Genomic DNA, 22,958 nt, shown 5'->3' with positions numbered 1-22,958 from the left:
TGGTCTGGCTCTGTTACTGACTCTGGTCCAGGGACTGCGCGCTACTGATGCAGCCTGCCGAGGATCGGAGACGTGGGCGACTGAAGGGCTAGAGGACCTCTGCTCTATTGGGCGGCTCTAGGACCCCGCGGAGGAGTGCAGACCACCGCCTAGGCTAGCACCTCCTCCTGCACTGAGCAAAGCGCCGTGCATTGAACGTGCTGCCTGCCATCACCTCTCCATGCTGCGCATCTCGTGGCTAGAGCCGGTACCATCGCAGCATCCTCAGCTCCGCATCCTCCCCGTGCCGAGCGTGTCACTGGCCAGAGCAGGGCTTCTGTCGTCGGCCACGGGACAGCGCCAGCTGTGAGGCGCGGCTAGAGGGGCGTCCCGGTTCGGTGAAGGTCCCAGGGCTCTGGGAATGAACTTTGGGAGACAGGTCTCTGCAGTGGACTAGTCTTTTTACATTGCAGAAAGTTGCAGTCCCGGTATTGGACACCCCAAGTACTTGGAGACACTGGGCATCCACCCCTGGATTCATGCGCACGTGGTGTGAGGCGCGCCTCCCCACGCACCACCTGTCTATTCTGGAATCAAAAAGTGTCCGAGGAGGAAGCCGGACCCCGGTCCTCGGAGGTGAGTTAAATTGAGGCTATCCATCCACCTGCGGAGAGGGGGTCGCCCTGGGCATCAGCTGGGAATGAGAGACCACTTTGGAGGCGCCTCATTTACTTGACAAATTACATTTCCACACATAATCACCTCAACTAATTGCTTTGCGGAATATTAAATTGTAATGGGGGCAGACCTGGCATGTTTACTCCGTGATACATTCCACATGTACCCGATATGCTCTTCCCGTGGCGCTCGTCTGATTGAAGGACTGGTTTGCGTGTAGTGCATTTTACAAACTTATATTTCTCCCCTAGGAGAGGAGCTTGGAGTCGGACTCGCGCTGACTGGCATGCCGCGCGCCACCACCTGTCTGGATTCTCCGGGGTCTGCGTCCACCTGATGTGGGGACCTGCCCAGCGGAGGCCGCTGCCCCTGAACTCTCGACTCCCCTCGGACCAGGACAGTGCGCGTCCCCTGACCCACCGGGGTCCGCTCCCAGCCCAGCACAGACCTCGGGCCGCTGAGCCCACCCTCTGCCCCGATGCAGTTCCGACTTTTTTCCTTCGCTCTGGTCATCCTGAACTGCGTGGATTACAGCCAGTGCCAGGGCACCCGCTGGAGGCGAAACAAGAGAGGTAGGTGCTGCAGGTGGAGGGTGCGGGGGGCGGGGGGGGGGGCGCAGGGAGGGGGCCATGGGAGCCTACGATCACTCGAAAGGTTATCCAAAGAGAGACGGGGGGATTCTGCTCCTACAGAAGGAGCACCACTGCATGCCACTAGAGACACGAAAGTAGCCTCTTTTAACAAGTATGTATTTATCTAGCCTCGGCCACCTTCTCGTGTTTGTTGAAGCCCGTCTTTGTATGCACATGTGCGCGCAAAAACGCATTCTCTGCAGGCATCCGCGCTGACCACATGCGCACAGGTCTGAAACCTAGCGGTGCCTCAGTCCCTAATTCCAGTGTGACCAATGAAAAGAGAACCCCTGAGCGGTTACTAGTGAGAAGACTCATTTAGGTGAAGTGTGCGCCACAAACCCGTACATTGTATTATGCGTGCTCATATGAACGGAGAAGGAAGCACTCAATTACGCACTTGTCCTATGGCACGTGTAAACCTACAATGGTTTTAGGGTCCGAGGTTTGGGAACTCGAAATGTTCGCACTTTTCTATTTTTCCGGGTAAACCCATACATAAAATGCACAGCCATGTATCAGTTTTTGCTCCCCTTTCCAGGACAGGAGAGCGCGGTGGGCAGCTGTGCCACAGAGACCAGGTGTTATAAAAACGTAAGGCGGTGAACTGTGCCACGTCTGGCCACCTGACCATGCCAAGAAAACACTCCCGTGGTAATGCTGCACAGTTCGTTTTACATGCCATGAACGTGTGGCATTTTGAATATGTTTCTATACGTCTAAACACTGTTCTGCCAGAGCTTCGAAGCACTGGCCAAAGTTGATCAGTCTGAATCATGTTGCCCCTTGCCTCTCGTGTGTCGGGCAGCGCGCGCCTGGCCAGGGTGTCATGGGTGCTGGAAGGTGCGCTGAGCACCTCCCCGGGATCACCTGCTGCCACATGCCCCTGCAGGCTCCGCGTCCCTACGACCCTGCCGTGTCGGGAAACGGCTGCCACATGGGTTCCAAAGTGACGGTCACTCATTTATTATAGATCAGTGCGCGTGGAGTTATCGATGACACCGCGCCGCTCGCCGGGGACGGGGACACAGGGGAAGTTTGGAAATCAATGCTGCGCTCTAGACTGATGGGTGCCGGGGTGTAGGGCTCGCAGTCCCGGCAGACGCTTCGAGTGCTGCTGGCACTTGAAGGGGGCAGGCGCGGCGGGTCCGTCTCAGGGGCCAGCAGAACTTTTATGTCATCGGGGTCATTCTGAAAACCGCCGTGATTTCCGTTACCCAAGGGTGTAATGCATACCCAACAGCCCATGGGGCCCTTACCCATCATAGGACCCATATCCAGGCAAATGCCTGTCGATATGTCCGAGATATAGGAGTCTCAGGGGCCCCTCATGGCATTCTACAAGGGGCCCGTCATTTGGCTTTAGCAGTGCTGTCACCGTGCGCACGGTTGCTTCAGGGAGCCCTTTCAAAGATGCCTCATGTGGTGCTGCGGCGAGAAGGGCCTCTCCGGGCGTCCAGTTGTGCCGCGCCTCCCCCCCGAGGTATCATCCGTGCTTCTGAGATATTGCCCGGATGACCGGCCGTCTCTGCTGCTGCCAGCGTGATCAATACAGCAGCCTGTATCATGTCAGCTAATTGCAGGGGATAATGAAGCTCGTGTCCCTCGGAGAGACGGCTCATGTAACCGGCGTATCGATCCCATGTTCGTGCCGGCGGTGGCTTGTGAACATCAGTACAGCGATATCGCGCAGCTCGCCCAGATAAACAACGCACAGAGTCGGCCCCGCGCTTACAGGGCGCAGTAGAAGAAGTTACGCACACATGGGCTGTCTGAGGATGAAACAGCAAGTGCCACTCAGGGTAACAAAGCACCAGAGGGGGGCCATCCACACATGACCTGCCGTAGACTAACAAGGCTGCAGGGAGGGCCGGCCACGCACGGCATGGGCCATCCCTCAGACGAACAAGGCAGCAGAGAGGGCCAGCCACATACAGTCTCCCTCAGACGAACAAGGCAGCAGGGAAGGCCAGCCATGCGCCATCCCTCAGATAAAGAATGCAGCAGTGAGGGTCGACCAAAGACCATCTCTCAGATGAACAAGGCAGCAGTGAGGGCCAGCCATGCACCATCCCTCAGACCAACAAGGCAGCAGTGAGGGCCAGCTATGGGCCATCACTTAGACGAACAAGTTAGCAGTGAGTGCCAACTATGCACCATCCCTAAGACAAACAAGGCAGCAGTGAGGGCCAGCCATGCACCATCCCTCAGACCAACAAGGCAGCAGTGAGGGCCAGCCATGCACCATCCCTCAGACCAACAAGGCAGCAGTGAGGGCCAGCCATGCACCATCCCTCAGATGAACAAGGCAGCAGTGAGGGCCAGCCATGCACCATCCGTCAGACCAACAAGGCAGCAGTGAGGGCCAGCCATGGGCCATGCCTCAGACTAACAAGGCAGCAGTGAGGGCCAGCTATGGGCCATCACTTAGACGAACAAGTTAGCAGTGAGGGCCAACTATGCACTATCCCTAAGACAAACAAGGCAGCAGTGAGGGCCAGCCATGCACCATCCCTCAGACCAACAAGGCAGCAGTGAGGGCCAGCCATGGGCCATCCCTCAGACTAACAAGGCAGCAGTGAGGGCCAGCTATGGGCCATCACTTAGACGAACAAGTTAGCAGTGAGGGCCAACTATGCACTATCCCTAAGACAAACAAGGCAGCAGTGAGGGCCAGCCATGCACCATCCCTCAGACCAACAAGGCAGCAGTGAGGGCCAGCCATGCACCATCCCTCAGACCAACAAGGCAGCAGTGAGGGCCAGCCATGCACCATCCCTCAGATGAACAAGGCAGCAGTGAGGGCCAGCCATGCACCATCCCTCAGATGAACAAGGCAGCAGTGAGGGCCAGCCATGCACCATCCGTCAGACCAACAAGGCAGCAGTGAGGGCCAGCCATGGGCCATCCCTCAGACTAACAAGGCAGCAGTGAGGGCCAGCTATGGGCCATCACTTAGACGAACAAGTTAGCAGTGAGGGCCAACTATGCACTATCCCTAAGACAAACAAGGCAGCAGTGAGGGCCAGCCATGCACCATCCCTCAGACCAACAAGGCAGTAGTGAGGGCCAGCCATGGGCCATCCCTCAGACTAACAAGGCAGCAGTGAGGGCCAGCTATGGGCCATCCCTTAGACGAACAAGTTAGCAGTGAGGGCCAACTATGCACTATCCCTAAGACAAACAAGGCAGCAGTGAGGGCCAGCCATGGGCCTTCCCTCAGACGAAAAAGGCGGCAGGAGGCCCAGCCACATACAGTATGCCTCAGACGAACAAGGCAGCAGTGAGGCCCAGCCACATACAGTATGCCTCAGACGAACAAGGCAGCAGAGAGGGCCAGCCACATACAGTATGCCTCAGACGAACAAGGCAGTAGGGAGGGCCAGACATGCGCCATCCCTCGGATGAACAATGCAGCAGTGAGGGCCAGCCATGCACCATCTCTCAGACGAACAAGGCAGCAGTGAAGGCCAGCCCTGGGCCATCCCTAGGAAAAACAAGGCAGCAGTGAGGGCCAGTCATGCACCATCCCTCAGACGAACAAGGCTGCAGTAAGGGCCAGCCATGGGCCATCCCTAAGACAAACAAGGCAGCAGTGAGGGCCAGCCATGGGCCATCCCTCAGATGAACAAGGCAGCAGTGAGGGCCAGCCAGGCACCATCCCTCAGACAAACAAGGCAGCAGTGAGGGCCAGCCAGGCACCATTTCTCAGACAAACAAGGCAGCAGTGAGGGCCAGCCATGCACCATCCCTCAGACAAACAAGGCAGCAGTGAGGGTCAGCCATGCACCATCCCTCAGACGAACAAGGCAGCAGTGAGGGCCAGCCATGGGCCACCCCTAAGACAAACAAGGCAGCAGTGAGGGCCAGCCATGGCCATCCCTCAGACAAACAAGGCAGCAGTGAGGGTCAGCCATGGGCCATCCCCCAGACGAACAAGGTAGCAGTGTGGGCCAGACGTGCACCATCCCTCAGACGAACAAGGCAGCAGTAAGGGCCAGCCATGGGCAATCACTCAGACGAACAAGGCAGCAGTGAGGGCCAGCCATGCGCCATCCCTCAGACGAACAAGGCAGCAGTGAGGGCCAACCATGCACCATCCCTCAGACGAACAAGGCAGTAGTGAGGGCCAGCCATGCACCATCCCTCAGACGAACAAGGCAGCACTGAGGGCCAGCCATGGGCCATCCCTAAGACGAACAAGGGGTTAGGGCAAGGCATACGGTATATCCCTCAGACTAACAAGGCAGCAGCGGCATTCACCCACACATGGTCTTCCTTTAAAGCAGTGGGTCCACCTACACATGGTCTTCCTCAGCCTAACAAAGTGTAAGGGAATCACACAGGACCTGCCTCAGACTAATAAGGCTGCAGTGAAAGCCAGCCATGTATGGACTCCAGGGATAGACTGGCCTATAAGGCAAATAGGCAGTGCCCAATGGTCTGGTCTGACGGACAAGTGTGCGGGGCATTTTTTAATATTTTGTGGGCCTGCTATATGGCCAAAAGGACAATTTCTTACTGATATTACCTGAAACACTGTTTGGAGCAAGCACAAGTTCATGCAATCTCCCATAACTTGCAAAATGCACATACCTCATGCTTTAACTGTTTCAAAAATGGCCTAATTTGCAAATGTCGGCCACTTTTATTAGGCATATCATTTGCTAATGGGGGCCACTTTTAGTTCCAGTCCGACCTTGATTGGTCTGTTCCAAACCTCCAAGGCAGCAGAGGGGTGAGCAATACATGGTCTGTCTCGGACCTAAGCAGTAGTGGCACTCACCTACACATAGTCTCCCCATAAAGCAGTGGGTCCTGCCACACATGGTCTGCATCTGTCTAAGAAAGGCATCACAGGCAGCCACAGGGTCTGCCCCAGACTAACAAGGCTGCAGTGTTATCTAGTTACAAGTGGTCTGTTTCTAGGCAGCAGTGGGGCAAACACCACATAGTCTTCCTCTCATTAGTAAGGCAGCAGTTGGTCCAGCTACACAAGCGTGCCTCTGAATACCAAGGCAGCAGTGAGGGACAGCCATACAGAGCCTGCCTCATACTAAAAGGGCAGCAGTGGTAGTAGGACTCACCCAGCTCTTGGTCTGTTTCTGAGAAGGAAGTGATAAGGGTCACCCATGCATGGCTTGCCTTTTTCTAACAAGACAACAACAGTAGAACCCATCCAAACATGGCATATCTCTCTGAATACAGCAGTGGTTCTCACACATATACATGACATTCAGACAAGGCAAAGCAAGAGACACTAAGACATGGCCTGACTCAGACAAACAAGACAACAGCAAGGGCCAACAAGGCATGGTCTTCCTCAGACAAACAAGGCAACAGCAAGGGCCACCAAGACATGGCCAGCCTCAGACTAGCAAGGCAACAGCAAGGGCCAACAAGGCATGGTCCTCCTCAGACAAGCAAGGCAACAGCAAGGGCCACCAAGACATGGTCTTCCTCAGACAAACAAGGCAACAGCAAGGGCCACCAAGACATGGCCAGTCTCAGACTAGCAAGGCAACAACAAGGGCCACCAAGACATGGTCAGCCTCAGACTAGCAAGGCAACAGCAAGGGCCACCAAGACATGGTCAGCCTCAGACTAGCAAGGCAACAGCAAGGGCCACCAAGACATGGTCAACCTCAGACTAGCAAGGCAACAGCAAGGGCCACCAAGACATGGCCTGCTTCAAACAAACTAGGCAGCAGCAAGGGTTACCAAGACATGGCCTGCTTCAGACAAACTAGGCAACAGCAAGGGTTACCAAGACATGGCCTGCTTCAGACAAACTAGGCAACAGCAAGGGTTACCAAGACATGGCCTGCTACAGAAAAACTAGGCAACAGCAAGGGTTACCAAGACATGGCCTGCTACAGAAAGACTAGGCAACAGCAAGGGTTACCAAGATATGGCCTGCTTCAGACAAACTAGGCAACCGCAAGGGCCACCAAGACATGGCCTGCTTCAGACAAACTAGGCAACAGCAAGGGCCACCAAGACATGGTCAGCCTCAGACTAGCAAGGCAACAGCAAGGGCCACCAAGACATGGCCAGCCCCAGACTAGCAAGGCAACAACAAGGGCCACCAAGACATGGTCAGCCTCAGACTAGCAAGGCAACAGCAAGGGCCACCAAGACATGGCCTGCTTCAGACAAACTAGGCAACAGCAAGGGCCACCAAGACATGGTCAACCTCAGACTAGCAAGGCAACAGCAAGGGCCACCAAGACATGGCCTGCTTCAGACAAACTAGGCAACAGCAAGGGTTACCAAGACATGGCCTGCTGCAGACAAACTAGGCAACAGCAAGGGTTACCAAGACATGGCCTGCTACAGAAAAACTAGGCAACAGCAAGGGTCACCAAGACATGGCCTGCTTCAGACAAACAAGACAACAGCAAGGGCCAACAAGGCATGGTCTTCCTCAGACAAACAAGGCAACAGCAAGAGCCACCAAGACATGGCCAGCCTCAGACTAGCAAGGCAACAGCAAGGGCCAACAAGGCATGGTCCTCCTCAGACTAGCAAGGCAACAGCAAGGGCCACCAAGACATGGTCTTCCTCAGACAAACAAGGCAACAGCAAGGGCCACCAAGACATGGTCAGCCTCAGACTAGCAAGGCAACAGCAAGGGCCACCAAGACATGGTCAGCCTCAGACTAGCAAGGCAACAGCAAGGGCCACCAAGACATGGTCAACCTCAGACTAGCAAGGCAACAGCAAGGGCCACCAAGACATGGCCTGCTTCAAACAAACTAGGCAGCAGCAAGGGTTACCAAGACATGGCCTGCTTCAAACAAACTAGGCAGCAGCAAGGGTTACCAAGACATGGCCTGCTTCAGACAAACTAGGCAACAGCAAGGGTTACCAAGACATGGCCTGCTACAGAAAGACTAGGCAACAGCAAGGGTTACCAAGATATGGCCTGCTTCAGACAAACTAGGCAACCGCAAGGGCCACCAAGACATGGCCTGCTTCAGACAAACTAGGCAACAGCAAGGGCCACCAAGACATGGTCAGCCTCAGACTAGCAAGGCAACAGCAAGGGCCACCAAGACATGGCCAGCCTCAGACTAGCAAGGCAACAACAAGGGCCACCAAGACATGGCCTGCTTCAGACAAACTAGGCAACAGCAAGGGCCACCAAGACATGGTCAACCTCAGACTAGCAAGGCAACAGCAAGGGCCACCAATACATGGCCTGCTTCAGACAAACTAGGCAACAGCAAGGGTTACCAAGACATGGCCTGCTTCAGACAAACTAGGCAATAGCAAGGGTCACCAAGACATGGCCTGCTTCAGACAAACTAGGCAACACCAAGGGTTACCAAGAAATGGCCTGCTTCAGACAAACTAGGCAACAGCAAGGGCCACCAAGACATGGCCTGCTTCAGACAAATTGGCAACAGCAAGGGCCACCAAGACATGGCCTGCTTCAGACAAACTAGGCAACACCAAGGGTTACCAAGAAATGGCCTGCTTCAGACAAACTAGGCAGCACCAAGGGTTACCAAGATATGGCCTGCTTCAGACAAACTAGGCAACAGCAAGGGTCACCATGCCATGGCATGCCTCGAGCAAAAGGGGCAACACCAAGGGCTGCCAGGTGCAGTGATTCCCCTACTATCAAACCAAAAATGAGATGAACCCACAAATACACACTAGTTGATGTTTGGGCAAGGGGTTACATTGTCTGAATGTAGTTTTTAATGCAGCCACCAGGGATTCGTCATCCATCACTGGCATGGCATCAAATTCTTCTGCTGCCTAGGATGCATACCATAGTGTTTAATGCAGCCACTAAAGATTCATCAGCCATTGCCGGCATGGTATCAGAATCTTCTGCTGTCTATATTGCATACTGTTGGGTTTAGTGCAGCCACCAGGGATTCATCATCCGTCACCGCAATGGTATCAGTATCTTCTGCTGCCCAGGATGCATCTCGTAGTGTTTCCTGCAGCCTCCAGGGATTCATCATCCATCACTGGCATGGTGTCAGAATCGTCTGCTGAGTATGGTGCATTCTATAGTGATTGGAGCAGCATCGGCAGTTCATGGACTGTCATTGGCAGAATCCCAGTCGCAGGATACCTCTTGCAATGAGGGACACCACCAGGGATTCATTGTCCCATCACTGACATGATATCAGTTTCTTCTATGATGCACATCGGAGATGCATGGGTCATTGCTGACATGGTATCAGTATATTCTGCTGTCTGCAATGTAACCAGTAGTGCTAGGGCACAGAGCAGACATCATAAATTGATGGATGCAATGGACATGTTGTTAGTATCGTAGTGTTTAGAGAAGTCGTCAATAATTCCTGCTTTGTCAAACAACAGGAGAGTGTCAAAAAAGACAAAAGAATAAGCACAAAAACAGAGAAAGAAATCAACCTATGTGATTCACATTGGAAATCATTAGGAGTTTACTTGGAAGCCCTCACTCACCACCCTGGGTGGTGACATGCTTCATCATCGGGCCCACCAGGAGAAGCCGAGTGCCTCCCTGGTGTGCTACAACGCCAGAATACTGCGGAGCTGTTTTTTTTGTGAGAGTGATGTGAAAAATGTGTGATGTTAAAATTGTCAAACGACTGTACCATAAAAAAAATGTTATTCAATGGTCAGCCTGACAAGGTTAAAATATGTGTAGGGAAATGTGCCAATTAATGTATTGGTTATTTCCACTTGGTTCATTCCTGCACCATCACTGATTAGTTATCAGCACCCCCTGCTTCATGTTGAATGCTAGAGTACTTAGAGCAGATGCAGTTCATGGGCCACCCCAGTTATGTCAGCACCCTCACGCAATGCATCCGTTGGTGCTTGGAGCAGATGTCAGCGATTGATGGGCCACCCCTGTTATGTTAGCATCCATGGACCTTCTAGGACAGCTAAGGGCCAATACACCTCACCAGAAATGTCCAGCCGGTGCTGTTAAAAGCAATTCTTTATTAGCTGTCTCTTCATGATGAAGCAGCCAAGACAATTAACATGTTTCGCTCATACACGACCTTCATCAGGGTGTATAATTTGCACTTCTTATAAGATCACAAGTCTGCAGTCATCTGTGCATCTGATTCTGAAATGGGTGATTGGGCACATTCTCACAAAAAAGTTGTTCTCAATATGCCAAAATGCAGTGTATCGTGTCTGGCCCATGAGTCCTCGTTTTGAACTGCCAAAGAGACTCAGCCTCCCATGATAAACACCAGACTACTCGTAGCACATGTCAGCAGTTCAAGGACCATGACTGGCTCATAGCAGGTACTGTGGATTCACGACCTCTCCATCTCTTGGAAGACTGCCGCTCACTCTGGTTTTCCCACATGGGCTTCCATCAATGTTGTCTTCATTCTTCCGCCTTCATTTCTCCAACGAAATCATTGGGTCATCATGGCGCGGTATCAGATGTGTTCTCTCGCCAGTGGCCATTCAGCCTCATTTCTATTTTTCCCTACTAAGAAAGCAGATTACGTGTTATCATCCTGAGTGTGTACACACGACTCACCAACGCGACATGCACTCCTAGAGCACTGCTCCTTAAATCCCTTGGGCCTTTATGCGAAGGAGTCCCTTTCAGCAAATCACTTCATGCTTTTTATTGAAACGCTAAATTTTGTATTTGGGTTTTTACAACCTTCAGTGGATTGAGTTGTTCAATTGCACGCATGTCACAACAAGCCACCGTGGAATTGTGGAGCTGCCACTGGCACTTACAGTGAGTTAAAATACTGTGCTTCAAAGTGCAGATCATGTACTATCAGTTCCAGGAGAGCTGGGCAAATTGTGGAACATCACTAAGAATGACCGATCACGTATTGGCCCCCCCTCACAACAGATGTTTTGGTGCAGTCCACGGCTCTGTATGGAAATGAAAGCAGTGCTTCCAAGTGACCCGACAATCTCTGCCAACAAAGGGTGTACTGTGTCTTTAATTAAATGTGGAACTACTTATCGTGCTGGCCAGACAGTGGAGGGCAATGCTGGTGTTTTTACAACACGGCTTAAGTAGTGCATTGTGGGAGGACTGACATGAATAGAGATCTAACTCAAGGGCTTTGAATGAGCCCCACTACAAGAGCGTAAGCTGCTTTTAATTGCTCTCATGTCCACTGAAGGATCCTGGGGGCGCTGGTGGCGCACACTGAACAATTGACTTGGCCCAAAGGGGAGCAAATGAAATTGGTTCTTGGGTGGACATTTGGCTACCAGCTACGCCAGCCCATTATTGACACTGGACACAGTGGAGAGCTCGCTGTAATGCTCTTAACTCCCCTCTCACTTTCTGTGGGGGGCGGTGCGGGGAGGGGTTCACGCGCCTGTGGCCGACTTTTCCCTCGTAGCATCTGCTTCCGCGCGCAGTAAACCTGTCTGAAGTGCCATGTCTGCGACATTGATAGCATCTTAGGACATTGCGCACATGATTCCAAGAGACAGCCTTACCCATTTCGGGATCGAATTCCCCAGTTTTGCAGAAGTTCTCCGAGGCTCACCTGCAAGCCATTAAGCAATCACTGTGGGGCACTGGCGGCGAGCGCGCGCCTGGCCTTCTCCTCGCTTTATTGCATGATCTCAGATGCAGTGTAATATCATTTGCGTAATGAAATAACATTCTGGCAGAGATGGGCCTCTGCAGTCAGTGGAAATCAATTGCATCCACTCAGAATGGAAAACACATCTATCACTTAACTTTAACTAATATTTCACTTTGAGAGCGGTGGGTGGGGCGAGGGAGTTGCGGCCGGCTCTCTGCACTGCATGCCGCGAGCCATGTGTGGCATGAGCTGTGGGCGAGAGCTGTACATTTGCTTAAGCCCCTCACTCTCCGGAAACATATTGCATTGCGAAGGTGCCGCCTGAACTTGACAGCACGTTATGACACTGAAAAGTTGGAATGAAAAAGTAATACAATTTTGTTTAAAAAAAATGCAGATTCTTTTGGAACTTGTGTAACATATATTTTAGTCTGATGCCTCAGTGGACTGACTAACTAACCTAGGGCAGAGATCTGTGCTGGAGCACGGAGTCACAGCTTCACGTTCCAGGGAGTTAGTCAGCCTTTCATCCTTCTAAAGTTGATAGCATGCGCACAATTGAGTTACGTAACAATAAACGTCTGTTATCTATCAATAGAGCCAAGAAGTTCCCTGAAGTGAAGGCAAGCCAGAGACGTTTTATGGCCTGGTCAAAATGGGCAATTGCCCAGGGTCCCCACATTTTATGGGGACCCCCCAGGAAAGTGAACCTTCCCCTATTAGAGCTCTGTCTAGTCTAATTATCTAAACCTCCCTCAGTCTCTGTCTACACCCTATAACTCTCTCTCCACCCAGTATCATCTTAAGGATTTTTGGGGTCCCATCAATATATATTACAACTGCTTTTTGTCGCCCTGTTAAAGTTTAACTTACTATTGTGTGGTATCACACAGGCTTGAATTAGCAGTAACTGGGTAATACAATTCAAATTTGTTCCACACAGTGGCCCCAAAATATGCCTTATCTGGGTCCACCAAAATTCTTGAAATGACACTGAGATAAGCTCTACATATACACATTGTGATACAGTGGCTTACGGCACATGGGCTGTTGTTAGACACATTGGCCAGAATCAACAGGGAGGCATCCCTGGTTCATGGGGTTGCTTCAGAGGTTGGAAAAATAACTGGTAAAGGAGGACCAGGTAAACGGTTGTGTAAACAGCATTGGCATTATTTGCATGGATGTCACAGACCCGCCAATTTCGAAATATTCTTTGCAGTGTGAGAGAAGGGGGTGGATCCTTGGAAGGGTCGGGTGGGCTTTTGTGCCAGCATTTCTTGTGAAGCACTTCTACCCTCCCCAGACTCTGCCAAAACATGCTTGTGAGTCTGCCACTAGTACCCAGAGATGTTTCACACCTTGTAATGGACATGGACTGCGCAGCGGCTCCACAGACGAGCTGGAAACCCACTCATTGCAGGGGTTACCAGGCCACCTTTTGAGTCAGTGTGTGATAACTACATATCACCAAGTGAAGGGAGCTGATATTGTGTGACACATAGTGGCGCTGTGTAAGTTGGCAGGTCAGATGTCAGAATGTGAAAACTTCACTGAACTTGACATGTGTGACTACAGAGCCCTCACCAGAGGGACTAAAATTAGGAAACACCAACACAGTGTTGCGCAGTTGCCTGTGTCCTTGGGAAGTCCTGGCGCTGCTCTTTAAAGACACTGCACTCCTGCTTAGTGGTGTCAGTGATCTTCCTGTGAAACAAAAACAAGTCTCTGTTTGAGCTTGAATATTAAAAGTACTGTCTCCACCTAGGCCGACCCTACAGCGCAGGTACAATATCAATATAAAGAGTTTGTTTCCTAGCACTGAGAAGGTATCTAGGCATTATTGAACATTACATTTAGTTATCCTGACCTAGAAATGCTACACTGGAATGCGCCAGGGCCCTAGTTTACTGATCTAGAACTGCAGAAAGTCAGTGTAGAGTGTGTCAGCAGGATTGAAATGCTGTTAATAAATCACAAGTTGCATAAAACTTGCTCAAACAATCTAGTAACCCAAAGACGAGCTGGATTGATTTAGTCAGGGCCTAAAAAAGAATGCCATAAAGATGTTGGCCATATTATCTGAGAGCACAATGCATCTCACTAAATGAGTGAGGGAAAACGAGTCCAGAGTGTTATACAGACAAGGAATAGGGTCAGAGCATAAAGATCCAGCACCAGACGTGTATTACGTGTAATGGCCTCTAAATCCTTTCAATCACCTCGGTGCATTTGGTCTGGAATGTGACCCATATACATCCCAAATAGGTGGTTGGCAAGCCACCACTGACAAAGGCACAAAATTGACCCTGCACCCGAGAAACACAAACATTCTATATGTAACAGCAATATTGCATCATATTTCAAAGAAAGAACAAAATATAAGACAAATAGCTTCCCAAATGAAAAGACCAAACAATGGTATTTTTGACTGTAGAAAACGTTGTCCTTTTTATTCCAAAATGTTATTCTTTAAAGACACAACAGAATTGCTCGCCAGCACGTTTCATCCCTCTTGGGCCTTCTTCAGGGCTCAAAAACGTTCTTATCTGATGTCGTTTTTTTTGTTGACAGTTCTGATAAGGTATTTTAATCAGCAAAGAGCATGTGGCATATCTGAAGTCAGTATTGTCTCTAACTGCAACCTTCTTGGTATTATTTCTGACTTCCCTACAAGTATTGCATCTATATATGCAAGTAACATCAACAAGGCGCCATGTAGTCCATCATTTAGATGTAAAGATTTGGGAATGAGTGTATCCCTCCGCGTGTATGTGGGTGTCCAGTTCAGAAAAATTGTTTTTCGGGTGCAGGGCCAATTTTGTGCCTATATCCAGAGTGTTGACTACAGCAGTTAGAAATATTTATAGGAAATGCAACTAGTGAGTGATAAACGATCTAATGAGACATTCACAACGTTTATTATGTCTTTCTTTTTTATTTGATATTTTTGTATAGTGCGGAATCAGCAATGTGGGCAATGGAGCACTTCTCATAAAAGTGGATAAATATACAGTAGACACTAATCTAGATGGGGCAAGGGTAAAGAGAACGGATATCACAACAGAACACAAATGCAGCCAATTCAAACTTCTCACAAATAACTTACAAAGCCTTACATAACACTGGACCATCATACAAGAACGGCTGCATACACTTTCACCAGCCCGCCAGACGGCTATGCTCTGCCTCACACTTACCCCCCTGCATCCACAAAAGCAGAGCAGGAGGCCGTTCCTTCTCCTACATCACACCCAAAACATGGAACAACCTCCCACAACGTCAGAGCTTTCTCCTCACTTCTTGAGTTTCATAAGAGGCCAAAGACATGGTTCTTCAAATAAAATCTGTGGGAACTACATGCCTGCACACCTGCGCATCACCTGGATGATTAGTGTGCCATATAAATCATCATGTAAATGTATTGCGATTTATATAGCGCACGTATCACCCGAAGGCATCAAGGTGCTTGCCTTGGGAACCCGTCCTGGCTTTTCCCTGTGAGATAACCCCTACTGGGCATCCCCAAGGTGAAATCCAGGCATCCTGCAGTAGGTGGGCCGCCGTAGTGGAGATTAAGCAAGCTATTGCCCAGAGTTGCAGCGTGGGACCCCATGATTAGAATCGGCTCCAAGGCGAGAATTATCGAGTCCATGGACATTTTGGGCTCATAACCCTGCCGCGTCGGGAATTGAACCCTGGTCCCGGGCCAGACCTCTGCATCAGGGGCTGCCGCTCTAATCAGTGAGCCACACTTCTCCACTGTCATAAACTGACATAACATAAATGACTGTGCAGTCTGAACAACTGGGTTTTACATTTTTTTCTGAAGGTTGTCAAAGTACAGCTGAGTCTTACATCTTCTGGAGAGAAATTCCAATGTGCGGAAGCCGCTTCCCATCACTGGTAATAGGTGGGTGGGGGAGGTCCACATAACAAGGAGTTGTGGCAAGGCCAGTGCCAATCCCATGAACTGTTCAGGGAGGCTCAAATCCAGAATAGTTCTTATGATGCCGGTGGACACAAGGCGAGCACTGCCTAAAAGTAGACCTTCACTTAGAAGCTCTACATTTCGGGGTGTTCACGGGGGATGTTGGGATTCTCTGCTAGATTTGCAGGTATGTGTGTGGTTCCATTAGAACTTCAAAGTAACTGGGGATGCGGGGTTTGGCGGCTGGGTTCACTTTTCTATCTGGGACATTGAATGGTCCCATATATCTGACAGTCATTTTTGGCTGACATTTCCCTGAAAATTGCAGAGCTGCAACGTTTTTGGGCACTAACATGCAGATGTGGGTGCTTTTTTTGATCCCTTTTTAAATTCCACAGGTTTGGCCTTCCAAAATTTAATGAAGTGTGAGGTATTTAGCATACTTGTTAAATACTGGAAGTTGTAATCCCACCCAACTCGCAATTACGACCCCTGCACAAGCAGGGATTTGTGAACCCATGCTCAGGGCTCTGTAAACTTCGAACCACTCTGAATCAGGACCCAAGGACTTTTTTTCAAGAGTTCATTCTAGTAGTTTAACGACCACTCTCAATATGCAGTTACCAACACATCTGCACTCCGGCAGTGGCACCTTGGTTGCCCCCTTTATGAGTGCGTCTGTGGGCAGTATTTTACTTGTGAAATTACTTGTGAATATTTTGTTCAGCTGTTATGTAAGATCTCATGTAGATGAATGCCCAATGGCATCACATACACCTGCAGAGTTGTAGCAAGGGTGCGATACCCCCAATGCAGGAAAGGAAAATGGCCAGAATACCCTCTGGTTGGTTCATAAAATATAGGCGTAAGTCACACCAGGGCCCCAGTGCCACTGCATCTACTGAGAGCTACGCCCCTTCACACCTGCAATTGGAGGTATACATTTGTATTGCAAATTAGGAATCATTTGTTTTCAACATTGTCTGAAAATCTCACTAGGAGGGTAGGCTGTGGTTGTGTTTGTGTGAACATAATTCAGCAGTTTGGGCTGGACTGCTCCTAGTGGACAAGGAGTAAGTCTGATTTGCATATGTCTGGTATCTATTTAGAGTTGCTTAATGGGCACCCAAAAGAAGGACTGGAATGTGTCCCAAGTTATTACCCGTGACTAAGATTAATTTAAGCATTCAACCCATCGTGTCTTTGTTTTTCTAAGTGAGACACCCTAAGTGCGAGGAGTGTGCCCAGACGTTGGTCCCAGCTCCTTGTGTTATTGAACTCAAGCTGCCTCTCACTGATCAGGCCCAACGAGGCTGACACCTGTCTGGGATTGCTTGTGTTTCTGTCTGGAAGGGACCTGGCCCGCCAGCTTAGGTTGGATTGTTTCTATTGGAGGAGGACCAAGGCTGATTTGCATATCGCTGCTCCCTCTGTAGAATGGGACAATGAGCAGAAAACCTATCAATGGAAATGTAACCGAGTAATATTACAAGTGTCTGAGATTAGCTCAAGCATCCCACCAATCACTGAGAGGCAAACACTGGACAAGCAGCAAAGTGAATAATCCTTTCCTTTCAAGAGCTTTGAAGCACGGCTAGGCACGCTTTCTGCACTACAGACGTGTGAAACTCGGTGATGACTCACAAAACCAAAACATCCGCCTCAACAGTGGGACTGTCTGGGTTCGCCTGCCCTGGAGCCCTGTGCCCCACCTGCAGTGCTGCTGAGTTTGGGCTGTGGAAGGGAGTTCTCCCAGCAGAGATTATCCGCAGGTGCAGTGATGTCTTTATACGTACCCTGTAGGTTTATCTACCCACCAGCATACTGTGATTGTAGACCGGCAGCTTGCAACGTGGTTTGGATCGTGAGGAATGCCTACAAAATACAGGTACACACCCGTACCTCACTGCTATGCTATCTGACTACATTGGCTGAGCACCTTATTAATATTCAGTGATGACTGATGACGCAGTTTATTCTGAGATTTATGTCACCGTCACCTATTGAAACAGTACCAGTCAGTCAGTGAAAATCGACTCGTTTCTTACAGTAAATCGGCGCGTGCCAGGAAAGAATCATAATGTATGTACACATAAAATATACATGATTACAAAATATAAACATAGATCTAAGACAGCCGTGCATAAGTGAGCCCAAAATGTCTCTAGAAGTGCGCTGTACGTGCGTGACGTATGTCAGGATCTTGAAATGAGCACAGCTGTGGGCTGGGCGTGAGTGTTTAGGTAGTGTAACCTAGAAAGTAGACCGGGGCTGTGGAAGGGACTAGCAGTGTGCGAGGCAGGTCAGGATCACGCACATAAACACGCTTTTTTAGTGAGTGAAAAAATGTACATTTTTTGCACGGTTCTCTGAGTGCATGTCATAAACTGGATTATAAGGACACAGGTAGTGCATAATATGTTAAATTACATAAATTAAACTAATGTTAGAAGGAACGTAAAAAGGAGGACATGCCTAAAAAAATATTGATTTTAGTGGGAAATTAGGAACGTGTATAACAACTGGAAATTTGTGACGTTTCCTAACCCTACGTTTGAATAAAATGCACTATGCCTTCATTGTTCACGTAGGTCATGGGGATATTGGTCTGAACCAACTTTTAACACGAATGACATTTATTTACGTGCTTGATTTGCAGAATGTGTAACATTTTCAAGATACTCACAGAAAATGTATGTGAATCACCAAAATATTATGTTATGCTGAATATTTTTAACGTCCCTGTTGAATTTATATCTTAGATGTTACTCACTCATAATTCACAAGGGAGAATTAATCAGCTTAGAGAACAATCAAATAAGTTAGACTGGAAGTACCTTCTGTCTCAGTGGCGCTTACTTTTATCACAATATTTGCAAAAATACATACTATTCCTTCTAAGGAAATATGATGGAGCAACAGTGTTACTGAATTGAAATATATCATATTAGTATGTATTGTATTATTGAATCCACTGATATTAAAGTCAAGAGTTATTAGATAAACCTGGTTGCCAGCTAATACACCAGAGAGGCAGAGCATGCCATGTCTGTTTGCAAGACAGATTGTTAGATTACAGTGGGCTTAGAGCACGCCCATTGCTTACCGTTGGTTGGTTTCACTTTTACTCTTATTTGCTTGCTTCTAATTCGTTTGTATTTGTGGCCTTTCCATCTTCTTACTGTGTTAGTCCCTCCCCTGAATCATGAATGCATTACTATGTCTTTCCACTGCTCACTTTTTCAGGCAGTACGTTTTTCTTTTCGTTTAAGTACACATATTTTATAACTGTCTCCCACGTTTGCTTCTCTCCCTCTGCTGTGCTCAGTGTTCCTCCTTCTTTCCCATGTGCTTTTCCTCTCCTGTGTTGCCTTCTAACCCATGTGCTTTCTACTGACCAGCTCCATGTTTCTGTCTTTTGTTTGATCTCCCCACCCTCACAACTCTGTTTTGCTTCTGCCCACTACTGGTGCCCCCATGTGTTGGTTCAGGCCCTCATCTTCTGAGTTGTTTCTGCCCTCATTGCACGCCCGTGTTGCTTTCTTCCTGAGCATTGCTTCCCTCAAGTACTGCTTCCCCCTGAGTTGCCTCCTCCTCTCACTTACTGTAAAAAATGCTTTCACCTATTTATTTGCTTTTTAGTTACCGATCCAACTCGAATCGATAAGTAAAAAGAAAGAAACCAAGGCTATGTCATTTGTTAGGTGCACGCACACAAAGTGATGCAGCTGGTCATGTCAAAAGCTTTTTTAGGTTTCACCTAGGCAGTGGTTGCGCTATCTCTTCGAGACATGCTGTATTCAGAATATGGGCTTGAACCTCCACCCACTTTCCGTTCAACCTTTTAATTGGCTCTTGTTACTGTCCTTTATAAATGGTGGCTGTTCATTGGTCACTAGGCTTAGTAGTCCTTCCTTAATATTCAATTTCTCTTGTTGGAACCTTCCCTGAAGACTGCCCTTGTTACATGTGTTGTTACTCTAGATGTTTTAATTACAGCCTCGAAGCGCTATTTTGTTAAATCACTTTTTCTCCTGCTTACTGTTGCAGGCAGGACAAGCTCTTTCTCAAAGCTTTTTTTTACTTAACCAGTGCAGGATTTTTTTTACTTAACCACTCCTCAGCTGCAATAATGGTGGGCGTGCCTTTCTTTCATTTGCGGCTCGCTGAACCTGGCCACATGCCTTTTTTTCTATGTCTTAACTTTTCTTACAGTGGCAGCATGCCCAGATTTAGCTTTAAACATCTCAAGCTAAAGCAAATTGCTGTGAATATTGCAAAAGTAAAGAAATAGAAAAAATACATCAGCAAGCCTTTTTTTTTTCCTACATTTGAAGCAACTGCGGCACCTGCGCTTCAGCTTAAGATGCTTAAAGCTAAAGCGCGGGTGCCGCCATTGCAACAAAAGGAAATAAGAAGAGGAAAAAAAGACTGCAGCTGCTATTCCTTTTCCATTTTTTTACTTTTGTAGTAATGGCGACTCCGGGCTTTAGCTTTACACATTTTAAGCTGAAGGGTGGGTGCCGCGATTGCTTCAAAAGTCAATAAATAGAAAAAAATGCAGCTGCATGACTTTTTTTTCTATTTCTTTAGTTTAATTGCGGCACCTGCGCTTCAGCTATAAATATCTTAAGCTAAATTGCGGGTGCTGAGATTGCTTCAAAAGTAAAGAAATAGAAAAAAATGCATCCACACATTTTTTTCCATTACTTAACTTTTGAAGCATTTGCGGCACCCGCGCTTTAGCTTAGGATGTTTACAACGAAAGCGCGGGTGCCGCCAGTGTAACAAAAGTAAATACCATCTAAGCTAAAGTGGGGGTGCCACAATTGCTTAAAAAAGAAATAAATAGAACAAAACATTTGCAACGCAATAGTTCTCACATTACTGAAAGTTTGAGCTATTGGTGCTGCATTATTATTATCAACACAAATAGCTCAAACTTTCAGTAATGCGACTATTGCATTGCAAATGCTTGTTTTTTTAAAGTTCTTTAGCCATGCAAATCAGTATCAGTTATGCTGTTCTGCATGCCTAAAACCATTGATAAAGCCAAAAAAATGCCAAAGAAGCATTATTGGCTTTGCCACTACTTGTTTTCTTTAACTGTCCATTTGCTTCCTGTGCAACTTTACTAATGGTCAGAAGAATCGAGCAGGAGGAGTAAGAAGCAACAAAAGGTTTGCTCAGCCTCCTGATATATTACCAAAAGTATCAAGGGAAGTGAAACCACAGCATTCTAGGAACCGGAGTCTCTCAAGAAAATTGTATTGAGATTATGAATTGCTAGTTCTATCATTTCTATATATTATCTCTACTGATGTTCTAGTATCGGATCGTTTCATCATCGGGTCTTACCTCCACCACGAGGAACAGTTTCTGCGTATAGGAATGTGTTGGAATCTGAAATGTGGAGTAAAATTATTCCTATCCGAAGAGGATGCCGCTTTAATAAAACTAGGACGGGGTAAGGTTTAAAAAAACAGATGGATGTGTTAGGGATACGTTATACATCCTTCACATCTTGCAATATGGCTGACATGTTTCAGCCATCTTCAGCCAAGATAGGTCATAGGCCTTTTTCAGGACCTCTAAATACAAGATCCAAATATAATCAGCTAGGACAATCCATTCCTAAACTTAATAGTGAGTACATTTATTTACAAATTCTGGGGAGTGAAATGCCATTCCCTGGAGAGAAATAAATAAAGAAGATAAATACAGAAAAAAGACAGGTAAGTAGTCAAAACCAATAGTTGCCGATGTACCGATGTGATCTACAACACAATTTTGTGTCCTGTAAATGAGAAGGGAATTTGTCAATTCACATTGTGTATAGTGTACACAGGACAAATTGTATGTGTCATGCACAGCAAATAAATAGAAATGTTTTTATGAGGTGGACAACGGTATTCTGAAGATTTGGCAAGAAAAAATTGTCATATTCAAGTGAAACTAGGGTCAATATGTTAGTGTGTATATGAATAAGTAAACATTTTGTAACTTTGTGTCACTGTGGGCTTGACTTTGGTATTCCTCTGTCACTCCTTTGGCTGCTAAAAAGGAGTGAAAATAGCATTTGTGAAGGTGACGTGTAAGATAAGACTGCTCATATTCAAATCTTGCCGAAAGGCATTGCAAGCAGTATGGCTCATGAAGCAAAGAGTACAGGCTAAAATGAAACAGTCACTGGGCGGTTTATATAATCCATTTTCTCCATAGATGGTAAATTGTGTGACCGCATTTGACTGTGATTGAGTGTTTAAAAGGATCCCAAAGCGGGACGATATTGCAGCAATAATAACTACATTGAGAGTGTGCCTTAAGATAAGAGTGGCACCCTTAGGTATGGTGTAAATTTAGCTTAAAAAGGAAATGTCATCATTACCATTATGAGGTTGTTATCAATAGACATAACATTAAATCATTGCAAATTTGCCTTAAATGAGGGTATGACTATGCCCCATGGGAAAGAGGCGGGTGGATTATCAATTCAACATTTCTTAACCATCATCGTAGTTCTTGGCGTGATTGTAAATGGCCATTGTTAAGATTTGAAAGCCCTCGGTGTTGAGTGCTTTTGAGGCAATAATGCTATTATTTGTGAATGTGCCTTTTAAACCTACTAAAAGCTACGAGCAGGTAGTAAGTAGTGCCCAAAGAATGGAAACAGCCTCAATGCCAATTAGATCAAATCACCGTAATCAGTGTAACACAATCACATTGCAGGCATACCTTGAAGAGAGTCTAGTTGTGCCCCATAGGATGAGGGAAGAGGCAAGTGAATAACTCATCTTGAAAATAAAAAGAAATTTGGCATGTGCCAGTGAGTGAGTTGACAACTGTATAACCTGGTGGCTTACAAATAGTGTTTGCATGCACTTACATCTTAAACAAACGGCCCGTACTCTGCCAATGGCGTCCTCCCCGTCCTGGGTGTTGATGTGAAGAGGACAGGGGCTGTTTTAAAACAGGTGTGAGATTGGCACAGTGGTGAGCTGATGCTTCCAATAGGGTAAGTATGTGAGTCTGTTCTCTAGAAACTGAAGAAAGACTCACCAACAGTGATTCACTGAGGTAGTTTGCAAGCAAAATCTCTTAAAGGAAACTCATGTAGAGAAGCTGCAATTCAGTGATTGTGAACTATTATATAGGACCCTTATAGTGTGGAGAGCTTCATACATATTAAACTAA

The 22,958-nt window shown here is 47.8% G+C and overlaps 1 protein-coding gene across 1 annotated transcript in view; it reads left to right on the top strand.

Moving 5' to 3' along the window:
• Positions 1 to 318: 318 nt before the first annotated feature.
• The window catches only part of RSPO2 (R-spondin 2), a 348,805-nt gene continuing 326,165 nt past the window's right edge, over positions 319 to 22,958 (top strand). Inside the window, exons 1-2 of the mRNA XM_086966114.1 lie at positions 319 to 615; positions 909 to 1,229. Of these exons, the coding sequence (XP_086822240.1) occupies positions 1,136 to 1,229 (94 nt within the window). The 5' untranslated portion in view covers positions 319 to 615; positions 909 to 1,135. The remainder of the gene's footprint in view (positions 616 to 908; positions 1,230 to 22,958) is intronic.

This window comes from Lissotriton vulgaris, chromosome 4_1 (genome assembly GCF_964263255.1).
Source record: "Lissotriton vulgaris chromosome 4_1, aLisVul1.2, whole genome shotgun sequence".
NCBI lineage: Eukaryota > Metazoa > Chordata > Amphibia > Caudata > Salamandridae > Lissotriton > Lissotriton vulgaris.
Note: the sequence above shows the minus strand (reverse complement) of the source record. Positions and strands in the feature narration are given on the sequence as shown.